Source organism: Pseudonaja textilis, chromosome 2, assembly GCF_049901715.1.
Source record: "Pseudonaja textilis isolate UNSWEBS1 chromosome 2, rPseTex1.2, whole genome shotgun sequence".
Classification (NCBI taxonomy): domain Eukaryota; kingdom Metazoa; phylum Chordata; class Lepidosauria; order Squamata; family Elapidae; genus Pseudonaja; species Pseudonaja textilis.
Window position 1 is genome coordinate 97,888,365 of NC_141991.1, and position 24,082 is coordinate 97,912,446.

A 24,082-nucleotide genomic window follows, 5' to 3' on the forward strand; every position below is an offset into this window, starting at 1 on the left:
GGTGTGTATCAGAGTTTTTGTACCTGCGTTGCAAACCTATTTCTCTGGTCCACTGGCCCTTTAAATTGATACATCCAATTGTATTCCAATTATCTTCCTTCTTATGTAACAGAGATGAATTTAACAGATTGAGAAAAATCATTTGTCAAGGACTTTCACAAAATCTGAGAAATAAAGATGGACTTTGTCTTACTCTATAAATTCTCAAGTAGGTAAGTAGTAAATTCTTAAGTAGGTATAAAGCAGTGAAGTGCTTTATACTAATGTTGAATTTGTTTTTGAAATGTACCGGAAGCAGCAGCAGAACATTTTAGAAGAAGGACATTAAAATATGCCTGGGGAGGAATTAGGGGGGGTGGAGCTTTTATGTGCCATTGCTTATTCATGCTCTACGTACAGGTGCAACTCGAAAAATTAGAATATCATGCAAAAGTTCATTTATTTCAGTAATGCAACTTAAAAGGTGAAACTAATATATGAGATAGACTCATTACATGCAAAGCAAGATAGTTCAAGCCATGATTTGTCATGATTGTGATGATGATGGCTTACAGCTCATGAAAACCCCAAATCCGCAATCTCAGAAAATTAGAATATTACATGCAATCAATAAAACAAGGATTGTGCATGGAACAATATCGGACCTCTGAAAAGTATAAGCGTGGCTATGTACTCAGTACTTGGTTTGGGCCCCTTTTGCAGCAATTACTGCTTCAATGCGGAGTGGCATGGAACCTATCAACCTGTGGCACTGCGGAGGTGTTATGGAAGACCAGGATGCTTCAATAGTGGCCTTCAGTTCTTCTGCATTCTTCGGTCTCATGTCTCTCACCTTTCTCTTGGCAATGCCCCATAGATTCTCTATGGGGTTCAGGTCAGGCGAGTTTGCTGGCCAATCAAGCACAGCAATCCCACGGTCATTGAACCAGGTTTTGGTGCTTTTGGCAGGTACTAAGTCTTGCTGGAAAATGAAGTCAACATCCCCATAAAGCTCATCTGCAGAAGGAAGCATTAAGTGCTCCAAAATGTCCTGGTAGATGGCTGCATTGACTCTGGACTTAATGAAGTACAGTGGACCAACACCAGCAGATGACATGGTTCCCCAAATCAACACAGACTGTGGAAACTTCACATTGGACTTCAAGCATCTTGCAGTGTGTGCCTCTCCACTCTTCCTCCAGACTCTGGGTCCTTGGTTTCCAAATGAGATGCAAAAGTTGCTCTCATCAGAAAAGAGGACTTTGGACCATTGAGTAACAGACCAGTTTCTCCTTGCCTATTGGCTCTCAGCACTGACAGTAGCAGTATAGAGCCTCCTTTTTATTGCCTGACTATCCCACAATGATAGTATTTCTGGAAAGAACCCTTGCCCATATCAGCAGAATAGGAGCTATTCTGACCATATATCTAGCAGGCACAGTCTTATGCATGCAGTGTTTGTCTTATGTTAAACAGGATGGCTCTGGTACAAGAAGTCCTCGACTTACAACCACAAACACCACCAGAATTTTCATTGCTAAGTAAGGCAGTTAAGTGAATCGCGCCCAATTTTACGACCTTTGTTGTTGGGTTTTTTTGCCACAGTTGTTAAGTAAATCACTGCAATCAAATGAATGACTTGGTTGTTAAGGAAATCTGGCTTGTTGGAAGCCAGCTGGGAGGTCAATGGCCAATCACATGACCCCCGGATGCTGCAACCATCGTGAATACATGCTGATTGCCAAGTGCCCAAATTATGATCATGTGACAGTGGAGGGGCTGCAATAGTCATTAGTGCAAGAACCGTTTGCCATGTTTTTCAGTGCCATTGTAACTTTGGTCACTAAGCAAATGGTTAAGTATACTACGTATACTCAGCTACTGCATTTGAGCACCAAGCCAAGCAAGAATCAGTAGACATGTTATGGCAAAATGTATCTCCTTCTATACCTTCTGTTCATTTTGTGAGGGAACATAGTATAGGTAGCCCTTGACTTAATACCATTCATTTAGTAATTGTTCGAAGTTACAACCAAAAAAGGGGACTTATAGCCCTTTTTCACTCTTATGACAGCTGCAACATCCCAGTGGTTATGTGATCAAAATTCGGATTGCTTGGCAACTGACATACATTTATGATGGTTATCCTGGATTCATAGGAGATCCCGTTTTGTGACCTTCTGACAAGCAAAGTCAATAAGGAAACCGGATTCACTTAATAACCGTGTTACTGAGTTAACTGCAGTGATTCCCTTAACAACTGTGGCAAGAAAGGTCATAAAATGGGGTAAAACTCACTTAACTGCCTTCCTTAGGAACAAACATTTTGGCCTTAAATGTGGTCACAAGTCAAGGAATACCTGTAAAAGCTGGAGGTTAGTCTAACAGACATCCTGTTTTGTTTTCAGGGGGAAAAAAGGAAGCTGAGCAGCCACTTCTCAACTTTCTTCATAGAAAAATGTGAATCTGGGAACTGAGTTTCAGAAAATCTGTTTTGCACTGTGCTGCTGTTGAGTGAGTCACCCTTAGTGCAGATTTTTCTAGTAATGGAGATAACATATGAATCTGTCTCCAAGTTCAACCTTATCTTCAAAAGTACTTCTACGTAATGAGCTTTTACAATAATATTTAAGATTCTGTCATGCAGTCAATGAAAATATTCAATGCAAATTAGTAAGCAAGATAATCTGAATAATCAGAAAAAAATTACTGCCACCTAAGTGGGCATAGCACTGATACTTTTTTCCAAAGGCCACAATGAAAAACAGTAACATTTTAGATATTATTGAAAGCTTTATGACCTGAAGAATTCTTTGAAGAACTAAAAAAATAAAATAAAAGCACCCAGCAATCCCAGCAATCATTATATTGTGGGGAAATTTCCATGCAATATATCTTTTCTTTCTTGTCTTTCCAGATGCCTCTTTAGGGTGTGTGATGGGCTAGTATTTTCTAGCAAAAACATGAATGTGAACATTTCCACTGAGTGTTGAACTCCGTTTTCATTTTTAAGGAACTCTTAAATACTCCAGGAGAAAAATTACCATATGTGGGTATTTTGTTATTAGGGAAAACTGAAACTGGCAGAAACTGAAACTGCCAGGGAGATAAAGATACAGATAATAGAAAAATCTCTTCATGAGTTAGGTACCCTATGACCTGCTTATTTTCTAACTTTATATTCTCTAAATTAATTCTAAACGAACATACATACTTAAGATAAAGTCAGAATGTTAATTTCTAATTAGAAATTTCCAATCTTGAATCTATTAATTTTCTTAGATTGTACAACTGCAAATGCCAGTGTTTAAAAGTTAAGAATTACTCTATTGGATACTGGCAATTTATGTTATATGAGAAAAATCATATTCATTCTAAAATATAAATCTCAATTGGATTAAGTTTTGGAACTTTTTTTGGTATCAGTTGAAAATAAACAAAGCACAAGCCCAGTATGTATCCACTTTTCTTCCTTAATCATGCTTCGTTCTTTTCAGCAGTCAATGGTGAGTGGGGAATGGTTGCTAACATGAATAAATATCTGATCTATATGGTCTAATAGTGCAAAACACCTAGAAATTTATCACTGAATATCTATTTTATTTTCTTCCCATCTCTATTGTAATATCAAAGTTGTTGGTTAGAGACTTAATAGATCTTTAACAGGTCTGGATAGGGATGCTCTCCATTTGGTTTACTCATGCCCTGGTCTTCTGTCTGGAGTACTGCAATGTGCTCTACAAAGGGGCTGCCCTTGAAAATGTGTCCATGCAAGCAATCTTGAACAGCCAAAGAACTGCACTTGTAACACCTCTGCTATGCAAGCTGCATTGATCTGCTTTGGGGTCCAATTCAAGATGTTGGTTATGACCTTTAAAGTCCTACACAGGATGGGATCAGGCTAGCTACAAAACGGCCTTCACATCAACGCATCCTATCTGGTCAGGAATGGAAGATATGTTGCAGACCCCTTAAGTTAAATAATTCTGACTAGCAGGGTCCAGGAAGACAGCCTTCTCTGCCATTGTCCCTGCTATTTGAAGCATTCTCCTCTTAAGCGAGAGTTCGGTCTCCTGGGCCTTTCGAAAATATCTTAAAAACCTGGCTCTGTCCTTCAACTTGGGCTCAGAGCAGCAGCTGTGGGGCTGATTTGTGACCAGAGAGCTCTCCTCTGCTTTTTAATTAACGTTTAATGTCAACTTTATCTTTGCCTCTATTTTAATTTTTTATTTAGGATCTCACGTTTGTAACATTTTATTTGCACCCTCCCAACGAGGCTGTGAAGGAGGCGGGAGGTTCCTAAATGTGATCAATAAATGTTCATTATAATTCTCTAAGCATTGCGCTTTGCAGATTAGATGGTATTTAAATTTATTTCTTAACTTCCTCCTCCCATTTTCTTAACACCAGAAAATTTAGGACTGAACGCTGGACTTCGGTTTCGACGACGTGATGCTGCAGCTGCCCAATTCCTGGCGTTGTCAACAATCCCCGAAGCGGTTCCATTATAATTTATATACAGCTGCAGCCTTCTCAGTTTCGGGTCCTTGAGAGGCAAAGACGCAGCTAAGTCGTAGGTCAGACGGGAAGGCGAAAACGCGAAACAAGAACCCGCCTGAGCGGAAAAGAAACCCGTCGGGAACACCGCCTCGAGAACCAGCGGAGCGCCAGGGGAGGGCGCGTTACCTTTGCAGGAGGGGCAGGTCCGCAATGCTGTAGGGTCAAGAGGTGGCGGTAAGCTACAGCTGTTTGTTGCAGCAGCTGAGCGGTAAAAAGGCGGAAAAATGGTGCGCCTTGTACTACGTGCCGCTTCTGTGAGCGCCTCCACAGGGTTTAGAAGCACGTGCGTTCCCACGAAAGTCTCGTCAGCTATTACTACGACTCGATGAATTTCACAGGCCGGAAGATGTTGAGGCGAGCTTCGCCGCAACCTAGGGCTGCAGCAACATCGCTCTTAAACTCCCGCCAGTAAATTTCCGGGAGTCTCAATGTTCCCGGAAGGGCCAGGCGAAATTGAGAATCGAAGCCATATATATTATTATATATCAAAAATAGCTCTTAAGTGAAGCGGTGCGGCAAGTAATCCTCTTTCCTTCCTGACCGCTTTCAATACAACCTGCTTTTAGAGAAGCTTTCCAGCTCCTTGCAATCAGCCCTCCTAAGCCTCCCTCAAATGTTTCACACCAAAAGCATTTGTTTACACACACATACATGCACACCCCGTAATTGCTTTCAGCATTACTGCTTACTCTTTTATCTGGAACTTACCTTATTGCCAGATGTGTACAGTACTTTATCATGTCAAACTCAAAAGATCAATTTGGTTTAAGGTGTGGAACTCAGAAAAACGCACTGAGTGACTTAGGACTAAGTCCTTTCGTTTCAGCCCCAGCCAACCCAGGTTTGTTTCTGGAAAAAAAATAAAGGTGGTCTCTTTATGACCTTGTGAGCCACTGAAGGTGGGATATGAATGTAAGAAGCAGTAAGACGCAATTGGGCCGAATGATTTCCCTCCCCCCTTCTTACTAATGGCCGGCTTTGTAGTCTCAATACATACATAAAAAGGGCCAGCAAAAGTAGAGGAGGAATCTTGCTAGCTGTCTCGCTTCACTCAGATTAAAAGCTAAACCAAATAAGGTAGATTGCTAAAAATCTAATCTTCAATGTCTCTACTCAGTCTGATTTACACTCAACAAAATGCATTCTGAATTGCAGCGTAAACCCCACCACAATCTCTTGATTGGAGGTCATTTCGGTAAAAGGCAAAGTGATACATAGACATTTCAATAGCTCTTCCCAAGAGCTAAATATATAGTATATTCCTCTCATAAATCACAATCTGGTGCAATAAAGACTCATAATTGGTGCTGTGCAGTTATTGCTGATAACAGCCACATCATAATGTCATACAATATAGGTATCAATATAGGAGGGTGTGGATTAATAAATTAAAGGTCTTTGCTGTGGAGAAATACTAATTTATTATTTCAAACTTGGGTATCAATCTCTACAGGCAGTCCTCAATATACAACCACATTCAAGACCATAATTTCTATTGCTAAGCAAGGTGGATGCTAAATAAATCTGGCTTCCCCCATTGACTTTGCTTGTTGGAAGCCATCTGGGAAGGTCACAAATGGTGATCACATGACCCCATCATGCTGCAGCCATCTAAACACATGCCTGTTGCAGAGTGCCTGAATTATGATCACCATGGGGAGGGTGGGAGAGTCATAAGTGCAAGGACCGGTCAGAAGTCATTTTTTTCAATGTCATTGTAACTTGGATCACCAAACAAACAGTTGTAAATTGAGCTACCTGTCTATGGATTCAGTATTTATTTCAGCTACCCTCTACAGGTAGTGACTGCCTTGTTTAGTGATTGTTTGCAGCTACTACGGTGATGAAAAAGTAATTTTACAATCAATCCTTGGAGGTCTGTAAAGCAAACAAAAGATGAAATGAAGTCATCAGTATAGTCAGTTTCACTTAGCAGCCACTTGTGGTAGCTCAACAAAGACTACTTGTACTTAAGTTGTAAAGAATACAGAACATTAAGTGGAAGAAGAAATGAATATGAAACTATTATGAAAACTTTCACAAGAGCAACTTTGGTTATCTGTCCATAGTAAGAGCTGGTGTTTCAGAGGAAGGTTTGTACTAGTTTCTTAATACAGGGATATGCTTTATCTATTCCTGTAGTTGAAGCAGTCATCTTATCTTTGCTCCAAAACCACATCTTTCCTCCCTCCATAAGAAAGATAATTTCCCTAGTTTCGAAAGACAAATTAACTGGTGCTGCCAAACTGAATCCAATCAAGCACTGATAGGGAATTTATATTTCTTCGTGCAGATTCCCCATACATCCATTATGGAAACTTATCTTTAATTTAACAGTGTAGTAATGAGGCTACAAAATCTAGTGGGAAAAGGCAAACTTGCCACAATTTATGATTTAGTTCCACTGGCTTCAATGTTGCAAAAACAAATGTTATATAAAAGACAATCCAGACTAATATGAAGTCATTTCACAGTAATTGGATCTCTGTCTAGAGTCATAAGGTCACCTTTTTGCAGTCACTGTTCATCTAGTACAAGGATATGCATTATAAACAAGGTATTTATTTTGTAACAAGGCAATAAAGGAGAATGAGCACCTAATTCAACAACTTTCCTGGAAAACTATTTGCACTTTATTGTAATGCACATATTTACTCTCTAGTCTTAAAACTTAGGAATTTGGTCTTATACTCTGCATCCAGCAGACTACATTCTTTCTTACGGAAACTCATGTTAATTTCCCCTCTGCTGCCCAACTTTACTTAAAACGCCACTGTAGAACTAAGACTGTGGGTCTGGGGACTATGAATCTAATCTGAAGGAAGGATAGAATACCCTGCACATACCCTACCTCTTGAATGATGAATGGCATTGTTCAGCTAAAGGAATTTTTTTTCAATGTTTTCCAATATTTTGATAAAGTCAATACATTTGTATTGAAAGGTATAAAACTCAGTTTAAAACTCAGGCTTTATAACACAGTGCGGTTCTGGTCAGGCAACAGAGGTAGTAACATTAATAAAGGAAACTTAATAAACAAGACAGTTTTAGCATGATAGTGTCTCTTAGCACAAATTCACATAGTTACTAAGATTGGACATGCCTTGGAAAAGATCTAAGAGGCAGAAAAGGAGGCACACAGGAAGTTAAAACCCTTTCTGCTAATAAAGGCTGTTCTTCAGAATTCATGTTGCAATGCTGTGCAATTTCTGTGATCTAGATTGCACCGGGACTGTCTCCTGGTGGAGGACTGGAGGACTGAAACCTGAAGTTCTGATTTTAAAGCAGGCTTTGCTGCAATTAAAAATAATGAATGCATCCATCTTTTCTGGTGATTCAAAAAAAAAGCAACTAGTGGTCCATATTTGAGCTGCAAAAAATCCAGATGACTGCTACAATCAAGTTTTCTGCATCTTTTTGCTGCTATCTAGTGGTTGTCCAGATATGTGCAATTCACTTCTGGTAATGTAACACAGGTACAGAAGGAGCAAACAAAAATTAAAACCTTAAACCCCTTAAATAAATCACATATATGCTTTCTAAGCCTCATTCTTAATCCTTCCAAATAGATAACTGTGTCTTTTCCTTTGCCATGTAAAATAAGAGTAGCAAATCCATGCTTCTACTTTTCTGAAATAGTGATTAACATCTAGAAGGAACCTTTGTTGCTTTCTTTAAATGAAAATTATTGCCCAGTCCAATCTTTCAATTCTGGTACAGGACTAAATGAGACTTAAAAATCATCTTTGAGAGAAAAAAAAAGATATAAAAGTTCTGTCCCATTTTATGTAACAAATAATACTTGCCTTTCTTAAAAATGGCAGGTTGGTTGTAATCTCTTCACTGAATGTATTTTAAAGGGACATATTTTTGCAATCCTTCTACACAAAGTGATGGCAGTGACCTCTAAAAATGTTTTTATCCCAGGCATAACTTGTAATACTAGGCACAACTTACTATTAAAAAAAAAAGATAATGTACCGCACTTGAGATATTGCCATTTATGCTCCTCTATATCTGCATTCCAAAATTTCAGGTCATCTTTAAGGAAGTAAATCATATTAATAAAAATAGAATACTTCCCAATGCGGGCTGAAGAAAGGCAACCAATCATTCTGTAGGACAAGTGATCCTGATGCAGAACGAACCTAATTAAGTTATTTTAATGTGGACAATTATAATAAAAGATGTTGCATTTTGAAAAAAATGTGTTTTCATTAGACATACCGCAAAGACCTTCTCCTTTCTCATTGCCTCTTTCTTCATGAATATTTTAATTGCCAGAGCTATAACTCAAAACTATCTAGCCCTGTACAGTATATCTTCTTACTGGGGCAAGCACAAGTATATTGTCACTAGTGAAAGTTAGGAATACTAGAGGCAAAATTGTTGATAAAACTAAAAAATTAGCAATACAGAGTCTACAGAGTTATACAAACCTATTCCTCTGTCTTATTTGTGTATTTCATTTCATGTTCTGATGTACTTGCTGTTCATTTATAACTTTCCTCTGTTTTCTAATTCTTCATCTCTCTTCTTCTCTTTAACTACAAAAAATCTATTACAAAAAATAAACTAAAATAGCTAGACTTTTTTATTGTAAAGGTCTGTTATCTGTCTGAAATCATCCAGAGTCTCAACCACTTTTTCTCCTGAGATCCGATATTCTCTCTTGAATAATAGTATACAGATCTCCAAGAAAACTGGGATATAAAATGGAAACAAAACAATTGGATCATTATTTCCAAATGATGGATTTGAATTCATTTTGCTCTAAAATCCACAATGATTTTGCTACATAATCAAGTATATCCCCTCACTGAATCAAGTATTTTGTCCTGAGAAATCCTTCTCCAGTTTAAAATATTAAATGAGCCTTTGCATGTATGTTTTGTTGGCCACTTAACTGAAAACTAGCTGTGCAGATGCAGGTATATAGGTTCTTACACTGTTCAAGTGCGATGTAATTTTCATTAAATTACTATAATTTGGTGACCAGAATCACATGTATTTTTTCACTTGGTGCCACTATTTTCTTGATTGTTTCTTGCAATTATTTTAATGCAATTGATTTCCCATCTAGACCTAGATGTTCACCAATACCCAAACAATTTAGTTCAGAGTATGGGAGTTAGGACTTTTAAGAACCCTTCTGCCCCAGCCACCACTATGGGATGGGTACAAAGCCTGTGAATTCCCAGGAAGGGTAAGATATGAACCTGGAGTTAATTCTTGAGGGGAGAAAAAAAACAGAGAGCTTTTTGCAAATGGTTGTCAAGAAAGCCCAGAATTACAGAATTGGTTCAAAACTGACCCAAGAGAGTTTGTGCACAGCTAACTAAATACTGACAGAAAGCTGTGATGCAGAATGAGATTCAGTTTTCCCTTCTGGGTTAGAATTTGAAGTAAATTTCAGCAAATAATATCAGAAAGGGAACCCCACTTTTTTCACAATATGGTTTTTAAAAATCCTTCACAACAGTATGTTAGGGCACAGAATGGCCCTTTGACTTCAGCATCTCCAGTACTGGTAGATTCCTAATAATAGTTTTGCTTGTTCCACTAGAAAGTTTGGGAATTTGTAGACAAATGATAGTTTTATGAAGATGCAAGCTGACATAGTTATATTTGGCTGTCAGTCTTTCTTTCTTTCTCTTTCTTCCCTTCCCTTTGAGCCAGCAGGTGCCCAACCTTCTGGATGAATTATACTGCGTTCCACGCAATGCAGAAATATTACTGGAATTTTCCCTTCTAATCCCAGAGCAGGCATACATTGGTGAACACTACTCATTCCACATTATGTTAGCAATGTGATTGGGTTTTTTCTGAGTTTCGCTTCTGGGGCTAGCAGGCAGTATTAGGAAGTGTCTTTGAGTCAATGGAGGAACAGAATTCTGCCTCACTGAGCTGCCAGTGTTGAGGAAATCTCCTTGCCCTCACTTCTGGAGCTAGCAAACACTGGAGACATAGTCAAAATCTTTGAAGGCATCCTGTTCCTTTTGGGTGAGGGGCCGTGATTCACGGGGTGGTGTCAGCACAGCTGCTTCAGCGGTAAACTCCTCATCAAAGTTGCTGATGTCTTCACGGCCCTTAATTACTGGCACAAAAGGTGGTTTGATCTTACGAGCCAGCAAAGCTTCCCATTCAATGCTCTGTGTACAGGGGGAAAAAAAAGTAAGAACTCTGACTTCTTTGAGATGATTGTTAATATTAACCAGAAAAGGAAATTATATAAATAAATAACACACCGCAAGTCCTTTACCTGAAGCAAGAAGAGTATACAAAATAAGCTACAAGATGCTGGAAGTATATGAAGCCTACAGCAATAATTAACAATAAAAACCACCCATTTCAGAGCAAGAAGCTTTCTTTTCAAAATCCATATTTGGTGGCCATTCATTTGAGCTGTACTTCATTTGAGTTATAGATTTTAGATGCACAAATAGTGCAGGGAATTTTCCACTTTAGGAAAAGAGAAACTGTCCACAGACATTAAAAGTGTTTTGGGTGCAACAAGACTGCTTTTTTATATACTATATATAGCATAAGCATTCACAAACTGGCATCCGTGTGATCAGACATATGAAATTTTGATCGATTAAAATTTCTCTGCCTTTTAAAACAGACATAAGGGACCTGCTTTTTATGCTACAACAGAGTGTCCTTCTCTAAGAAGGCACAAAGGAACATTGTCTTGGTTGCTCTAATATAGCCCTAATGAAGGATGGTCACAATGGATAGTTTCAGTCTAGAAGACAGCGCAGAGCTTTCTTTGAAAGAGTCCATAACTAACAATCTGAAGAAAGAATAGAAAAGGAACGAAGTACTGACTCTGAAAAACGGGTGCTTCTTCACATCCTCTGCATCGCGCTCACTAGACCCCAAGCGCCTTTCTGGATTCCGACGCAGCAGCTGAATGAAGAGGTTATCAACATCAAATCAACATGGGCAGACAAAACGATTCTCATCCACCACCTTCTCCCCCAAGCCCAGAACAGTATTTTACATGGCTCTTGTGTTTTATGTTTTCCTGCCTACCCCAAACCTAATGTCAGGGATAGAAACATTGCAGCTAAACCCATGTCCATGTTGTTCAAGTCTCCCTCCCTGCATTCTCCTAATGCTGCAACCCCATTAGAAGAATCTGCTCTCTAGTTTTAGTCCTGGTGAAATTACAGCTGAAGCAAGAGGCACTCACCCGGCGCATGATTCCAATTGCCTCTGTGGAAAGAAAACGGGGATAGCGCACTTCGTCATTGACAATGCTGTCAAATACTTCTTCTTCATCATCTCCTGGGAATGGGGACTACAACATCAATTGAGACAGAATCCAGTGTCAGTCTGGGTTCCTCCATCATTCTCAGAACCAATTCCATCCGTCCTCACCAATCCTGGATTCCCAGAAAAACTTAAGAAACTGGATCAGCATCTCCCAAACTGGATAGTTTCCAGACTTGAGTTTAAGCAATAGCCATGCTTCCTGGGGAATTGGATTCCCAGAAAAACTTAAGAAACTGGATCAGCATCTCCCAAACTGGATAGTTTCCAGACTTGAATTTAAGCAATAGCCATGCTTCCTGGGGACTTTTGAGAGTCTGGAGACCACACACTTGGAAGTTGCCCAAGATAACAAATATTATAGCCTCCAATATCAAGCCCCCTCGTGAAACATTTCTACCTGTAATGCCACACATTTAAACACACCACTAAGTTTATTTTTCCCTTAATGTTTTAATAGCATACTTCAAACAGGATATAAAGTTCCACTTCCAAGCATCAAGGTTGACTCAGCATTCCATCCTTCTGAGGTGGATAAAATGAGGACCAGATTGTTGGGGACCATATGCTGATTCTGTAAACCGCTTAGAGAGGGTTGTAAAGCACTGTGAAGCAGTATATAAATCTAAGTGCTATTGCTACTGCTATCTAGTCCAAAAAACCCTTTCTGACCCACTTGCTTCTTTTCCATAATTATATAAGGGTGACTTACCTCACCTACTAGCATCTCATAGATAAGGACCCCCAAGCCCCACCAATCGACTGCTCTTGTGTAGGAGGTGTCTGTAAGCACTTCAGGAGCCAGAAACTCTGGTGTCCCACAGAATGTGCTGGTACGGTCAGCATAGCCCATTCCTGGCAAACAAAGGAGAGCTGTATTAAAAATATGACTTCAGCAACAATCCTCAACAAAAGTGTAGAGAAGAACAAGAATTTTGAAATCTTCATAGAAAGTTCTGAAGTAGGAAAAGGATTGTCCACAGACAAGGGGAGGGAGGGTGAATGGTGAATACAACTTAGCAACTGAAGTCCCATCCCACCCCTTAATGCATCTCACACACAGGTAAAATGGTACAGCACTTGGTCACCTGGTTACATTTGAGATTTTAATGTTATTGAACACAACCCTTAGAAACACCCCTGAATAGGGACTTTCCCCAACACTCACTGCTAACTTTTATAATTTTGTATATCATAAGACTACCACATACATGCATGGTGACTGTACAAAAAATCTTGGCAAAATAGATGCTTCTCTCGCCTCTTTTGCAGTCTCTGCTCTCCCCAACTGACGACTAAGTTTTTTGGGAGAAGCTGCAGATCAGCTTCTGCTAATCAAGAAAGTATAATTCCGAGAGACATATTATGTTTTCATTTTATTTAAAACATTCACGCCAACTTTGGAGACAATTATCCCATCCCCAAAATCACCTTCTTTGCAGAGGCCAAAATCTGCAATTTTCACAAAGCCTTCTTTGTCCAATAGTAAGTTATCCAGCTTCAGATCCCTGAAGGATAAGGAAACTTTTCAATAAAATAACTACTTATTTTGCAGGAATTATTACCTACTGCCACAGTGGAGTTACTAAGGCAAACATTTTACACGGAATCCTCCATTATAACTGTAGCTCTCTGTGGCAGAATCTAAAGACCTTACTACATTTCAAAAGTTATACTTAGGAGAAATGGTATGAACAACATTTATCCTTCCTAACTGAATGTAGTTACTCATTTGAAAAGAGTTGGAAGTTAATATGTAATTTGTTCTTCCTTACTGACTGCTCATTAAGCAACCAAAGTTATGACCACATTGAAAAAGAAGACTAGTCCTCATGCTTGTAGCTATCACAATGTACCCGGAGTCGTGTGATTGTAATTTGGGCATTTGACAATCAGTGCATATTTACAATAATTAAAGTGTCTTGGAATCATTGATGGCCATTGATGACCTTCAAAGCTAGCTTCCAAAAAGCAAAGTCAATAGGAAAGCTGGCAGGAAGTCACAAAACAATAACATGCCATCATGTTTAATAACAAGAGATGATTTGCTTAATGACTGCAGACATCATAAGTTATTGCAATCATATGACATTTTACTTTCCAACTCTGTCAGTAGCAGGATGCAAAAAAAAAAAAAAAACTAGGAAAGAAAGAGAATATATGGAATTGCTTTAATAGTGATACTTACCTATAAACTATCTTGTGGTCATGAAGAAACTGCAGCCCCAGGACAACACAAGCAGCATAAAACCTGAAGGTGACAGCAGATTGTGAAAACGCTGCCAGCACAGGTAATGCCAGCTCTATTCTGGTAGCCAACAATGAATGATTCCCATTTGTGGGAGCTGTGATCTAAGAGTTAATTATGATATAACAAATAAATAGGACTGAAAACCAAAACCTAAATCTGCTCTCAGTATATTGGAAGGATAGCAACATTTAAAATGGCACCCAACAAAGATCCCGTCAGGAACTCTTTAGCTGCATTTTTCTACTGTAAGGTCTGTCTTCTCTCTGATGTGGCACTTACGTTGCACGTGGCTCTGAGAAAACATCGGTGTGTATGTGCATCATGAGGTCACCACCTGCTGTGTACTCCATGACAAAACAGACATGCTGGGGTGTCTGGAAACAGGCAAAAAGGTTCACTAGGAAAGGATGCCTTGCTTGGGTCACAATCTCAAAAATCCGCTTCTCACACATCAGGCTAGGAAGAAGGGGAAAACTATTATCAGGACGGGAGACAGCCATGTGCAATTCAATCCTCAGCCATGTTAACTATCACTTTCCTAATTGCCATGGTGCACAACTACATATCATTCAAAAGAACAGAACTTGACAAACTTGCACATATGAGCAGTTTATATTATGATTATATATTTGTTTGGGCATATTTACCTTTTCCATTTCTAACTCCCAGTTAACTCACCTCTCTACTTCGTCTCTTGCAACAATATCCCCTTTCTTTAAGGCCTTAATAGCGAACAGTTCTTTTGTTCGGCGTAACTCAGATAACAACACCTATATAAAAAATGAAGGGAAGCAAAGTTGTTAGTTATGATGTCGATCGATGACTAGGAAGAGTGGTCAGGAAATGCAAAGGAGGCTCACAGAGGAAAAAATACCTTTCAGCTCTGCATCAGGTTTGTTCCCAGCTTAGATTGTTTTTTAGTATTTTGATTTTGAGCAGGCATATAAATGTAATATAAGTTCTACTACAATAATTGATTATTTTGGTAACACCAACATTTATTGTAAAAAAAATGTCATCCTATTTTTCCAAGATATATACAGTATATGTTATGAAAGGATTAACTGAAAACCAATAAAATATGACTTAATTTTTTTAAAAAATAAACATTCTAAAAACATAATGGTTGATTTGGCTATATTTAAGGCATATATTTGGAGCCATATGACTGAACATGCTTCAGGGAAAAATAAAACACCTAAAATAGTTGGAAAATAAAGTTTAGGAGCTTTTAGAACATATGTAAGAGAACCTATATTGGAACTGCATAAATCTATTATGCCAAATAAATTGGAACTTAACTCCTTTTATGCATTTGATACACAATCTTCATTAAATGACAACAACCAAAGAGCATCAATTCTACCATTAGAATGTCCAGAACAAAGTATATGATTCTGATCTAATAAACTGTTTTTAAAAATATACTCCCAAGTTTATAATACTGAGGTTACACTGGAAGAATGTATACAGAATTAGATGGTTTATGTAGATCAGGCCTGTCAAATTGGCAGCCCACAGGCCAGATACAGTCCAGGCAGGCCACGCCCACCCCAGCTCCACAAAGGCAAAAAACATCACGATATGTCATGATATGGCCCGTGATGCGAGCAGATTTGACACCCCGATGTAGATCATCTTTGTAGCCTGGAGAACCTCTTGAAGTAATTTTCAAAAAACATGAAAGCCTCATAATACAATTCACTTCAAACTGACATTTTTATGACCTTTAAAGCAAAATGGTAACACACGTTTATGACCTTTGCAATATAAAGTGGCATGCTGACAACTGAGTCATGGTGCGTAAAAATTCTCAGCACTGAGAGTCCTGGCTTCAAGCAGCACACAAAATGGGCACTATTCTGATGATACTTAATCCTCCTTAAGAGAGAGCCTCCTAATGCAGAGGTTTCTAACCATGGCAACTTTAAGACTTGTGGACTTCAACTCCCGAATTTCCAGGCAAGCATGACTGGCTGGGGAATTCTGGGAACTGAAGTCCACAAATCTTAAAAGTTGCCATGGTTGGAGATCCCTGATTTGAGTCCCAAAGGTTTACAAAAATAGCACCCATTTATAGAATGGCATGAGGCCGCCTCTGTAGGAAGACCCATCTCTCCTATTGGCTGGTGTGTCTGTCAAAAGCTTCTGAAAAATGAAAGGTTAAGTTGAGTGCTGGGTGACTGGACGGAGAGCAGGGCAAGGCCTCTAGGGCAGTGGCAGCTTCATATGTGCTGGTAGCCCCAAGAGCCAGCTGAGGCTCCCACACTGTTAGAAGAGGAGCAGGTCCAGGGCTACAGCAGCTTTATATGTCCCAGTAGCCCTGGAACTGGCTGTGGGCTCCCACGCATGGCTGGGTGGAGAACAATTTGAAGGCCTGCAGGACTGTGGTAGCTTCATATGCACTATAGTCCCTGGACCGCCCGATGCCTCCTAGCCCACAGAAGGTTTCTGTGTGCCAATGGGCCCTGGGACTCCCAAAGCTTCCCCCATTCCTTGGGGCCTCCCATAGCCTCCTCCACATTCTGCTTAACAACATGATAAATTATTAAGAATGTTTTTTATAAGAACCATGCATTAAATCTTCTTAATGTAAAAAAGTATAATAATAGGGGCTTTAACTGTCCTGTGCTTTATCTGTGTGTGTGTGTGTGTGTGTGTGTGTGTGTATTACTCATTTATGATAGAAAAAGACAGTGCTTCCAAGAATTTTTGACTAAGATCAAATGTAGTATCTAGATTCATAATCTTGAACTGGTATTAGTTGGTTGCTCTCTGTTTAGGAATTAGTTCTTTTTTGATATAATGGAAAGATTAATTAATATTTTTCTGTGTGGTCAAGGTTTAATGCTAAGTTTAAAATTTGAGTTGTTTCAATGTATACCATTCTATCTCTCTTTTATTTTGTTTCTTAACAATAACATGTATTAACAATGAAAGGAACCAAGACTGCAGCATTCCACCCTGTGTTTACTCTCACTCTGCTACTAATTGATGCTTCTGCTTCCATCAAGATGGAGGCAGATTTTTTTTACTCAGAAAGAGAGATACTGGGAAAAACTGCGAGGGGGGCATGCAATACTCACTTTGCCAAAGTGCCCACGACCTAGCACAGCTACAAAATTGAAGTCATCCATAGTGAGAGGTTTTTTTCTCAGATGGCTGCTATGAAATAAAAGAGCGAGTCAGGGATGGCTCCTTACCGCCACCTCTACCACAACACACATACACAAATCCTTATACAGAAATAAAGTTGTTAAAGGAAGTCAACAATTTAGCTCTGGGCATTCTTTTTTCCTATGAATATCACCTTCCCAATTTGTGGCCTTTAGAATTCCTTAGCCACAATGACCCCTGAAGATAATTCTGGGAACTATATCTAAACAGCTTAAGAAATAAGTTTCAGACAAGCATTATTCATCTACTAGGTAAAGAAGTAGGATTGAAATTAGCAAAACAACCCACCCTTATTTTTTTATATAGGGATTTATTAAAATAATTGTATCTTGTACATCACATGAATAAAGGACTGATATGGAATAAATGCAGATGTAATTGATGGCATACCACTAGATTTAACTGACATAATTTTATCAGAAAGCACATATGGGATGTAGGTCAAGGAGAGGGAGAGGAAGCAAAGAAACATCTAAAGACAAGGAAATTAACAGTGTTTTGCCTAGAGATATATTAGCTCAATTCCCATTATAATTCACTGCTTGCAAAGTGAGCACAGCACACTGTGGATATTTTGCCATGATGGGGAATTAAATCATTTATTATCAGACATTCTACTGGTGACACTTATATCCTCATTTCAGACATCACTATATGCATTAGTGTTTTTGAACCACTATGCACTGTGCACATTTAATGAAGAAAATCCTAGGTAGAAAAATCAGTGTATCAACAACTATGCATTTATTTGCAATACAGACTGTTTAGAATATGCTGACAGAGCAAGGGATTAGAGATATAAGGAATACCATTTCATAGGAAAGGGTAATTAAGAGCAAGATAAAACCATTAAAGAGTCTATGATGGCAGAAAACAGGGGGCAGAAAACACCTACCTGTGAAAAGTACTTTCAGATCCCCTAGTCTCACCTCCCGAACCTAACTCCATCTGAAAGACCTCCTCCCCAGCTTGTGAAGTCTGTAAAGAAATAGAAATATAAAAAAGAAGTAACTGCTAGAAAACAGCAGCTTCACTGCTGACAAACTGAAGAGGAGACACTTACCAGTAAAACCTTCCCGGGAAGCTCAGGATCATCCTGGCCCAAATGCCCAATTTGAACTCTATCCCCGTCCAAGTTCAACTTCTCAATGGCAATGTCCCTGGATGGGGGGAAATGCCAATCTTAAGAATTACATGGAAAATTACTACAGAAATACAACCTGAGGAGAAGTTGGGATAATTCAGGTATTGACTTCAGAACATCAAGGGGTTGAAACACTGATGGGTTTCCAAAAGTTTCTGAACTACAAGCAGCCCTAGCCTTCATGGTCAACAGTAAGGGATGTGGTAAACTAAACATGGGGATAACTTTTACTATAGGCCTATAATCCTGAGGTGATTTAGCAGGATATCTTGTGGCCCAAGGAATTTTACATTAGCCCCTCAAATACAGACAGAGCGATGGCTCAGCAGTTAAGATGCTAGGCTTGTCAGCTGAAAGCGGACAGCGCGGGTTCAAGATAAAAGCATTGCTCGATGGGATGAGCTCCTGTCTTGGCCTAGCTCCTGCCAATCTAACAGTTCGAAAGCATGCAAATGTGAGTAGTTAATTAGGTACCACTTGGGTGGGAAGAAGAGAGTGTTCCATGACATCAAGCTGGCCACACAACCGCAAAAATATCTTTGGACAGCATTGGCTCAATGGCCTTTGGAAAGGAGATGAGCACCACCCCTTATAGTCAGTTATGACTAGCAGAGTAAAATCTGCAGGGACTCCTTTCTTTCCTCAAATATATGTATTCAGAAATATCCAAACCTTAGCTTTCTTTCATCAGCCAACAGCAACAAAGTAAAAGACGTACAATATGAAATAAGAAAACATGGTTTTTAAATGCTGCAGCAGCTATTTTTAGATTTTTAGCTGTTCATCCCCCACCTTCAAGTATAAGAAACACCTACCCAGAGCTCTGCCTACTTTCTGAGCCAGATGTTGGAGTCATCTGCGTTGAGGGGCTATAAGTGCCTGTAGTACTGGCAGTGGGAATGATGCGTCGCAGGAGACGTACCCATGTGGCAATATCAATGTTCATCTGACGAGCACGCAAGAAAGCTTTCCCTAGGAAAGAAACAGATGAAGAACAGCTGGAATTTTGCAAGTGATGGCAAGCATACACATTAAGATTCCTTCATTGACGGGGTCTGTAACATGCCCCTTCTGCCAGACCACTGTTGTATATCCAATGTAAGCTATTTTCCTTTTACTTCTAGCTCCATCCAACATGGACTAGGAAACCTGAAGGCTTCCAAATGTTATTGGACCCCAATCCTCATTAAACTCAGTCAACCTATCCCCAAGTATGAATTATAATAAAGCTGTTGTGGTAAAGGATCTTTTGTAAGGATCAGGTTAAATTAAAGGTATTGAGGTACTCTTAATATTTAAATTATGCTATGTATGTTTCTAGATATCCATGCATGTGTATTTTTCTCATAAACGATACAAGTATTGAACATTTAATGAAAGCAACTACTGAAGCCATTTTATGAAAATGATGTGTTCAACTTATGAAATGTAGTATTTAAATGCAGCAAAAAAATAGTTGAGTATGTTACAAGACTAAATTTCATTGGCGAGGCCAATAGGTTACTTTTCTGCTCAAGATCCTAGCAGGAAATGTTGCCTTGGAGAAAAAAAAAACGGAGAAGCTCATCCCTGGCCTGCTCATCCTCATCCTTCCTCATTCACACAATGAGAATAATGTGAACAACCATGCATGGTATGCAACAGCAACAACAGATCTTCCACAAGAAAAATATGCCAATGTGATACTCCATCACTTATTTCCAATGCCATTTCTCTGTCAAAGCTAACACAGCTGGAAATCAGTGTGACCCGGTCCTTCAACATTGTAGACTAAGGAAGCATCCAAGCAGACCAGGTAAAGCTGGCTGATCAAGATTCAAACTGTGATCTGATTTCTTACCTTGCTGTTTGGAAAAGACCTTCTTCTGTCGCTGGAGCTTGGGTATGCGCTCAATGACAGGGTTAAAAAAGATAACCTGCAGAAAGAGAGTGTTCTGTAAGCCAGGCAAAGGTGCAGTGCATCCTGAGAAACAGCTCCTGCTGCAACACTGCTGCAGTGAAAAGCAGCCTTGAAGCTCTGAGGCTGTTCAGCAAGTTCAATTGACCCAGATGCAAACAGCAACCTCTGGCTGACTGGGGCTGAAGAGCCTCCATCTAAAAGGAGAAATTCAGTCCTTCTCCTCCTCTTGCTCATTAGCCATCATCAGCATTTCATCAAACATTAGCCCTCAGAGTGCAAGGCTCCCACCCTCAGTTCTACTTCCCCACTTTCTACACTAGCTGAAGGGTCAAACCCCTACCCACTACATTAAAATACAAACCTATAACCAGAAATCACACATATTAATTTATGAAGACTTTCCTACTCCTCTTTATCTTTAATAAATTCAAAGTGAATTCCACCTGGCTGAAGTATAAAATAAACACAATCCCAAAATGATTAAGGCCATAGAGAAAGATCTTTAAAAAATGAAAGCTTGGAATAATAAGAATATATTATAATAAAATCTTAGCAGTATGTCTGAGAATACAAAGTATGGGATCCAATCCCATGCTAACGCCTCAAGAGTCTACAAGCAAGCATGACTTGTATGGCTTCTGGAGAGTAACAACTGGACAGGATAAGAACCTTTAACCTAATTAATGAAGCAAAATGAAACTAAAATATTTTTACTTCACTTAGCATTTCAAGGATAGTGTTAATTATGTGTAATGTGAATTGTTTGTGACGGCAAAATTTTCCATAAAATAAAAGGTTCCATTATAACTGACCAATATTAAAAGGATGAAATATTTATCCATTACAATCCATTATGTTGTAATGATTTGAAATTTATCATTATGTAATGTGTAGGACCTCAAAAATAATAATGTTGTTCCAAACTATTTGACAATTTTGCTCAGTAATTCCACAGTTACATGTTCATTTTTTAAGGCTGAGCTTTTATTACAGGGACATTTTCACTTATCTTTTCCATAAACTGTAATAAATTATACATCGAGATATTCCACAGATAGTTTTAGTGCAATTTAGTTCCAATCTAGAGCTAAAATATTCCATTATCATATTGTGATTTGATTGCTGAAAATTGCAACTTCATATTTCAAAGATAATCAGCGAATATCTTATCCAATATTAAACATGGGGGGTGCACATAAAGAAAAAAACTAGGTTGATTAAAATATGGGGGATTTTTGCAAATAGAAAGATGTGAGATGGGGATAGCATTGATACTTATTTGTCCCTTATTTTTTTTAAATGGCAGTACACAAATAGCATATTGCAATAGAGCTCAGTATCAAAATAATTGTTTAAAAGTAATAACATTATTTCAAAACGTATTTGTAAAAACTAAATTTTCACAACAGGAAATAGTGCCATGTCTGTTCAATCAGAGAGAGAGAGAGAGAGAGAGAATTGCTGTCTCAAAGTACTTGGGATTTTAACACTCATGAAAAATTGCTGACTTCTGGGAATAAGGTGAATCCCTTGGAACTGAGCAGCTAATAAATTCAAATAAATAAAGCTTTGTCTGTTTCTTTTCACCTGACTCCCACTTCACTTCATTGCTGATAAGGCATGATGCAAACCGGCTGAGTGAACAAACTGAAGAATCTCACACAACAGTTTTAATATAAAGAATCCTTTTCACTCCAATACAGTGCAGTATCAATATGGGATAAGGGATAGACTTTCTCTCCAGGCTGAATAAACTAAGAAGCAAATGCCCGATTCCATAATGAGTAGAGATTCTGAGTAGAGATGAGATCCTAGGATCCATAAGACATTATTCTCTACTATAGCTCCATTTATGCCTGGTCATTGGCCAGACTGGTGGGACATCTAATGGCCCACGTGTCTTCCCCACTCTACTCCCTTTGAGGGGGGGAGGAAAACTTGTGTAATTACATATCTAAGTATGTGGTTTTCTAAACATACAGCATGCATGGATTAATGGTGGAATTATCACAAGCAGGATCTGGAAACAGGAAAATAAGATGCCTGAATACTTTGTCAGTAGCATGTAGATAATAATGCTCTCCCTTCATTCTCTCTACAACAGTAATATGTACAGATAACACATATAAAAGTCGCCATTGTTTAAATCCATTCACTGTATAAAAGTATTACAGGACAATATTTGGGATATATTGTTGCTAGGTAAAGGTAAAGGTTCCCCTCGCACATACATGCTAGCCGTTTCTGGCTCTAGGGGGCGGTGCTCATATCTGTTAAAAAGCCGAAGAGCCAGTGCTGTCCAAAGACGTCTCCGTGGTCATGTGGCCGGCATGACTAAACCCGAAGGTGCATGGAACACTGTTACCTTTCCACCAAAGTGGTCCCTATTATTCTACTTGCATTTTTACAGGCTTTCAAACTGCTAGGTTGGCAGAAGCTGGGACAAGTAATGGGAGTTCACTCCATTATGTGGTGCTAGGGATTCAAACTGCCGAACTGCTGACCTTTCTGATCAACAAGCTCAGCGTCTTAGCCATTGAGCCACCGCGTCCTCTTTTTGGATTTCAACAATTTCTATCCATTCACTCAACTAAAATAATCTAAATACTAGAATGTCAGTTGTTTCCCACCCAGCTTGATGCTAATCTTTTTTGTTTTGTTTTGTTACCTCTGCTAACAGAGTGCCCTGTGGCTCCAACTCCAGGTGAATTTCATGGCGTTCATTATCAAGAAAATCTTCCAGCTTGAGGTATTTCAGGGCACAGAGACTGCGGTAGTCACGCCAATAGACACCAATCTCCAGCTCTCTTGACTGATATGGAGAAAAGGAACTCATTAAAAAGATCAGCAGCAAGTGGACATTGTCTCTACAACACATCCACCACTCCTACAGTGAAATCCAAATCATTTCCTAATAATCAGTTAACAGGCGCTTCACCCCTATTTATCTGAAGAATGGTGGTACCAAGATCATTATGAACAGATGCAGTTTAATAAATATGAAATACGTTAATTAGAATGCAGAATGAAATAATTTCTATAATAACTCCTCTCCCATCAGTTATTACTCATGTGACTAACGTGACTTCTTTGCCACAGAGATATGAGTAGAGAGATGTTTATACAGCAAAGATCTGGTATCTGAAGCCCATTAAAAAGGCACCATCTCCGCACGTACCCTTTCTAATTCGACTGTGAAAACCTGGTTCCAAGCTTGTAGGCCAATGGATTTCCAAGCGGTCTGGCCTACAACTCCATTGTCCAGCTTCAATACAGCACTTACTTCATCTACAAGAGGAACAATTGGAATGTTGAGAAAGAGCAAATAAGATTGAGAGCTGAATAAAAGGATTTCATTTCATGCTGACTTAACTGCATTAACACCAATACAGCACTAAAACATATCTACATCTCTCTTATTCACTCTCTCATTTTAGTGCCGATCACCCTCAAGACTACTTACTGCTGGTATCTTCCGATTTGATGGTGGTCCTGCCGCTTACACTACCACTGCGATTGTACAGCCCTCGTCCGCTGCGGCTCATGAATGAAGGCCGTGCTTCCCCAGGACTGTTGCAAGGCAGGCAGACAGTGGAGCCACGGGTACGTCCTGGGACAACCTCCAGCAATCCACTGCAGCCCAACAACTGCACTTCCAGGGTCCCTGCCAACGAGAAACTGCTAAGAACCAAAATCTGGAAAGTTTTGAAACAAAAACAATACTTTCTTTGAGCCTTAAGAGAGTGAGCAAGAGATTGGGCCAAAAAAAAAATCCTATTATCTCACTTGGATA

General features: G+C 39.1%; 1 protein-coding gene across 4 annotated transcripts in view; it reads right to left on the reverse strand.

The window, feature by feature from the left end:
- Positions 1-6,795: 6,795 nt before the first annotated feature.
- PKN1 (protein kinase N1) overlaps positions 6,796-24,082 on the reverse strand; it is a 74,741-nt gene continuing 57,454 nt past the window's right edge. For 2 of the 4 annotated variants that reach the window (XM_087924658.1, XM_026696261.2), the window contains exons 7-22: positions 23,753-23,953; positions 23,468-23,577; positions 22,958-23,101; positions 20,230-20,305; positions 19,205-19,361; positions 18,309-18,405; positions 18,141-18,223; positions 17,155-17,230; positions 14,747-14,838; positions 14,348-14,524; positions 14,006-14,068; positions 13,249-13,325; positions 12,530-12,672; positions 11,738-11,845; positions 11,371-11,451; positions 6,796-10,691 (exon numbers count right to left, since the gene is read on the reverse strand). In XM_087924658.1, the coding sequence (XP_087780784.1) occupies positions 10,488-10,691; positions 11,371-11,451; positions 11,738-11,845; positions 12,530-12,672; positions 13,249-13,325; positions 14,006-14,068; positions 14,348-14,524; positions 14,747-14,838; positions 17,155-17,230; positions 18,141-18,223; positions 18,309-18,405; positions 19,205-19,361; positions 20,230-20,305; positions 22,958-23,101; positions 23,468-23,577; positions 23,753-23,953 (1,889 nt within the window). In that variant the 3' untranslated portion in view covers positions 6,796-10,487. Of the gene's footprint in view, positions 10,692-11,370; positions 11,452-11,737; positions 11,846-12,529; positions 12,673-13,248; positions 13,326-14,005; positions 14,069-14,347; positions 14,525-14,746; positions 14,839-17,154; positions 17,234-18,140; positions 18,224-18,308; positions 18,406-19,204; positions 19,362-20,229; positions 20,306-22,957; positions 23,102-23,467; positions 23,578-23,752; positions 23,954-24,082 lie in introns of all 4 variants that reach the window. The other 2 variants (XM_026696262.2, XM_026696260.2) reach the window with 1 other exon arrangement.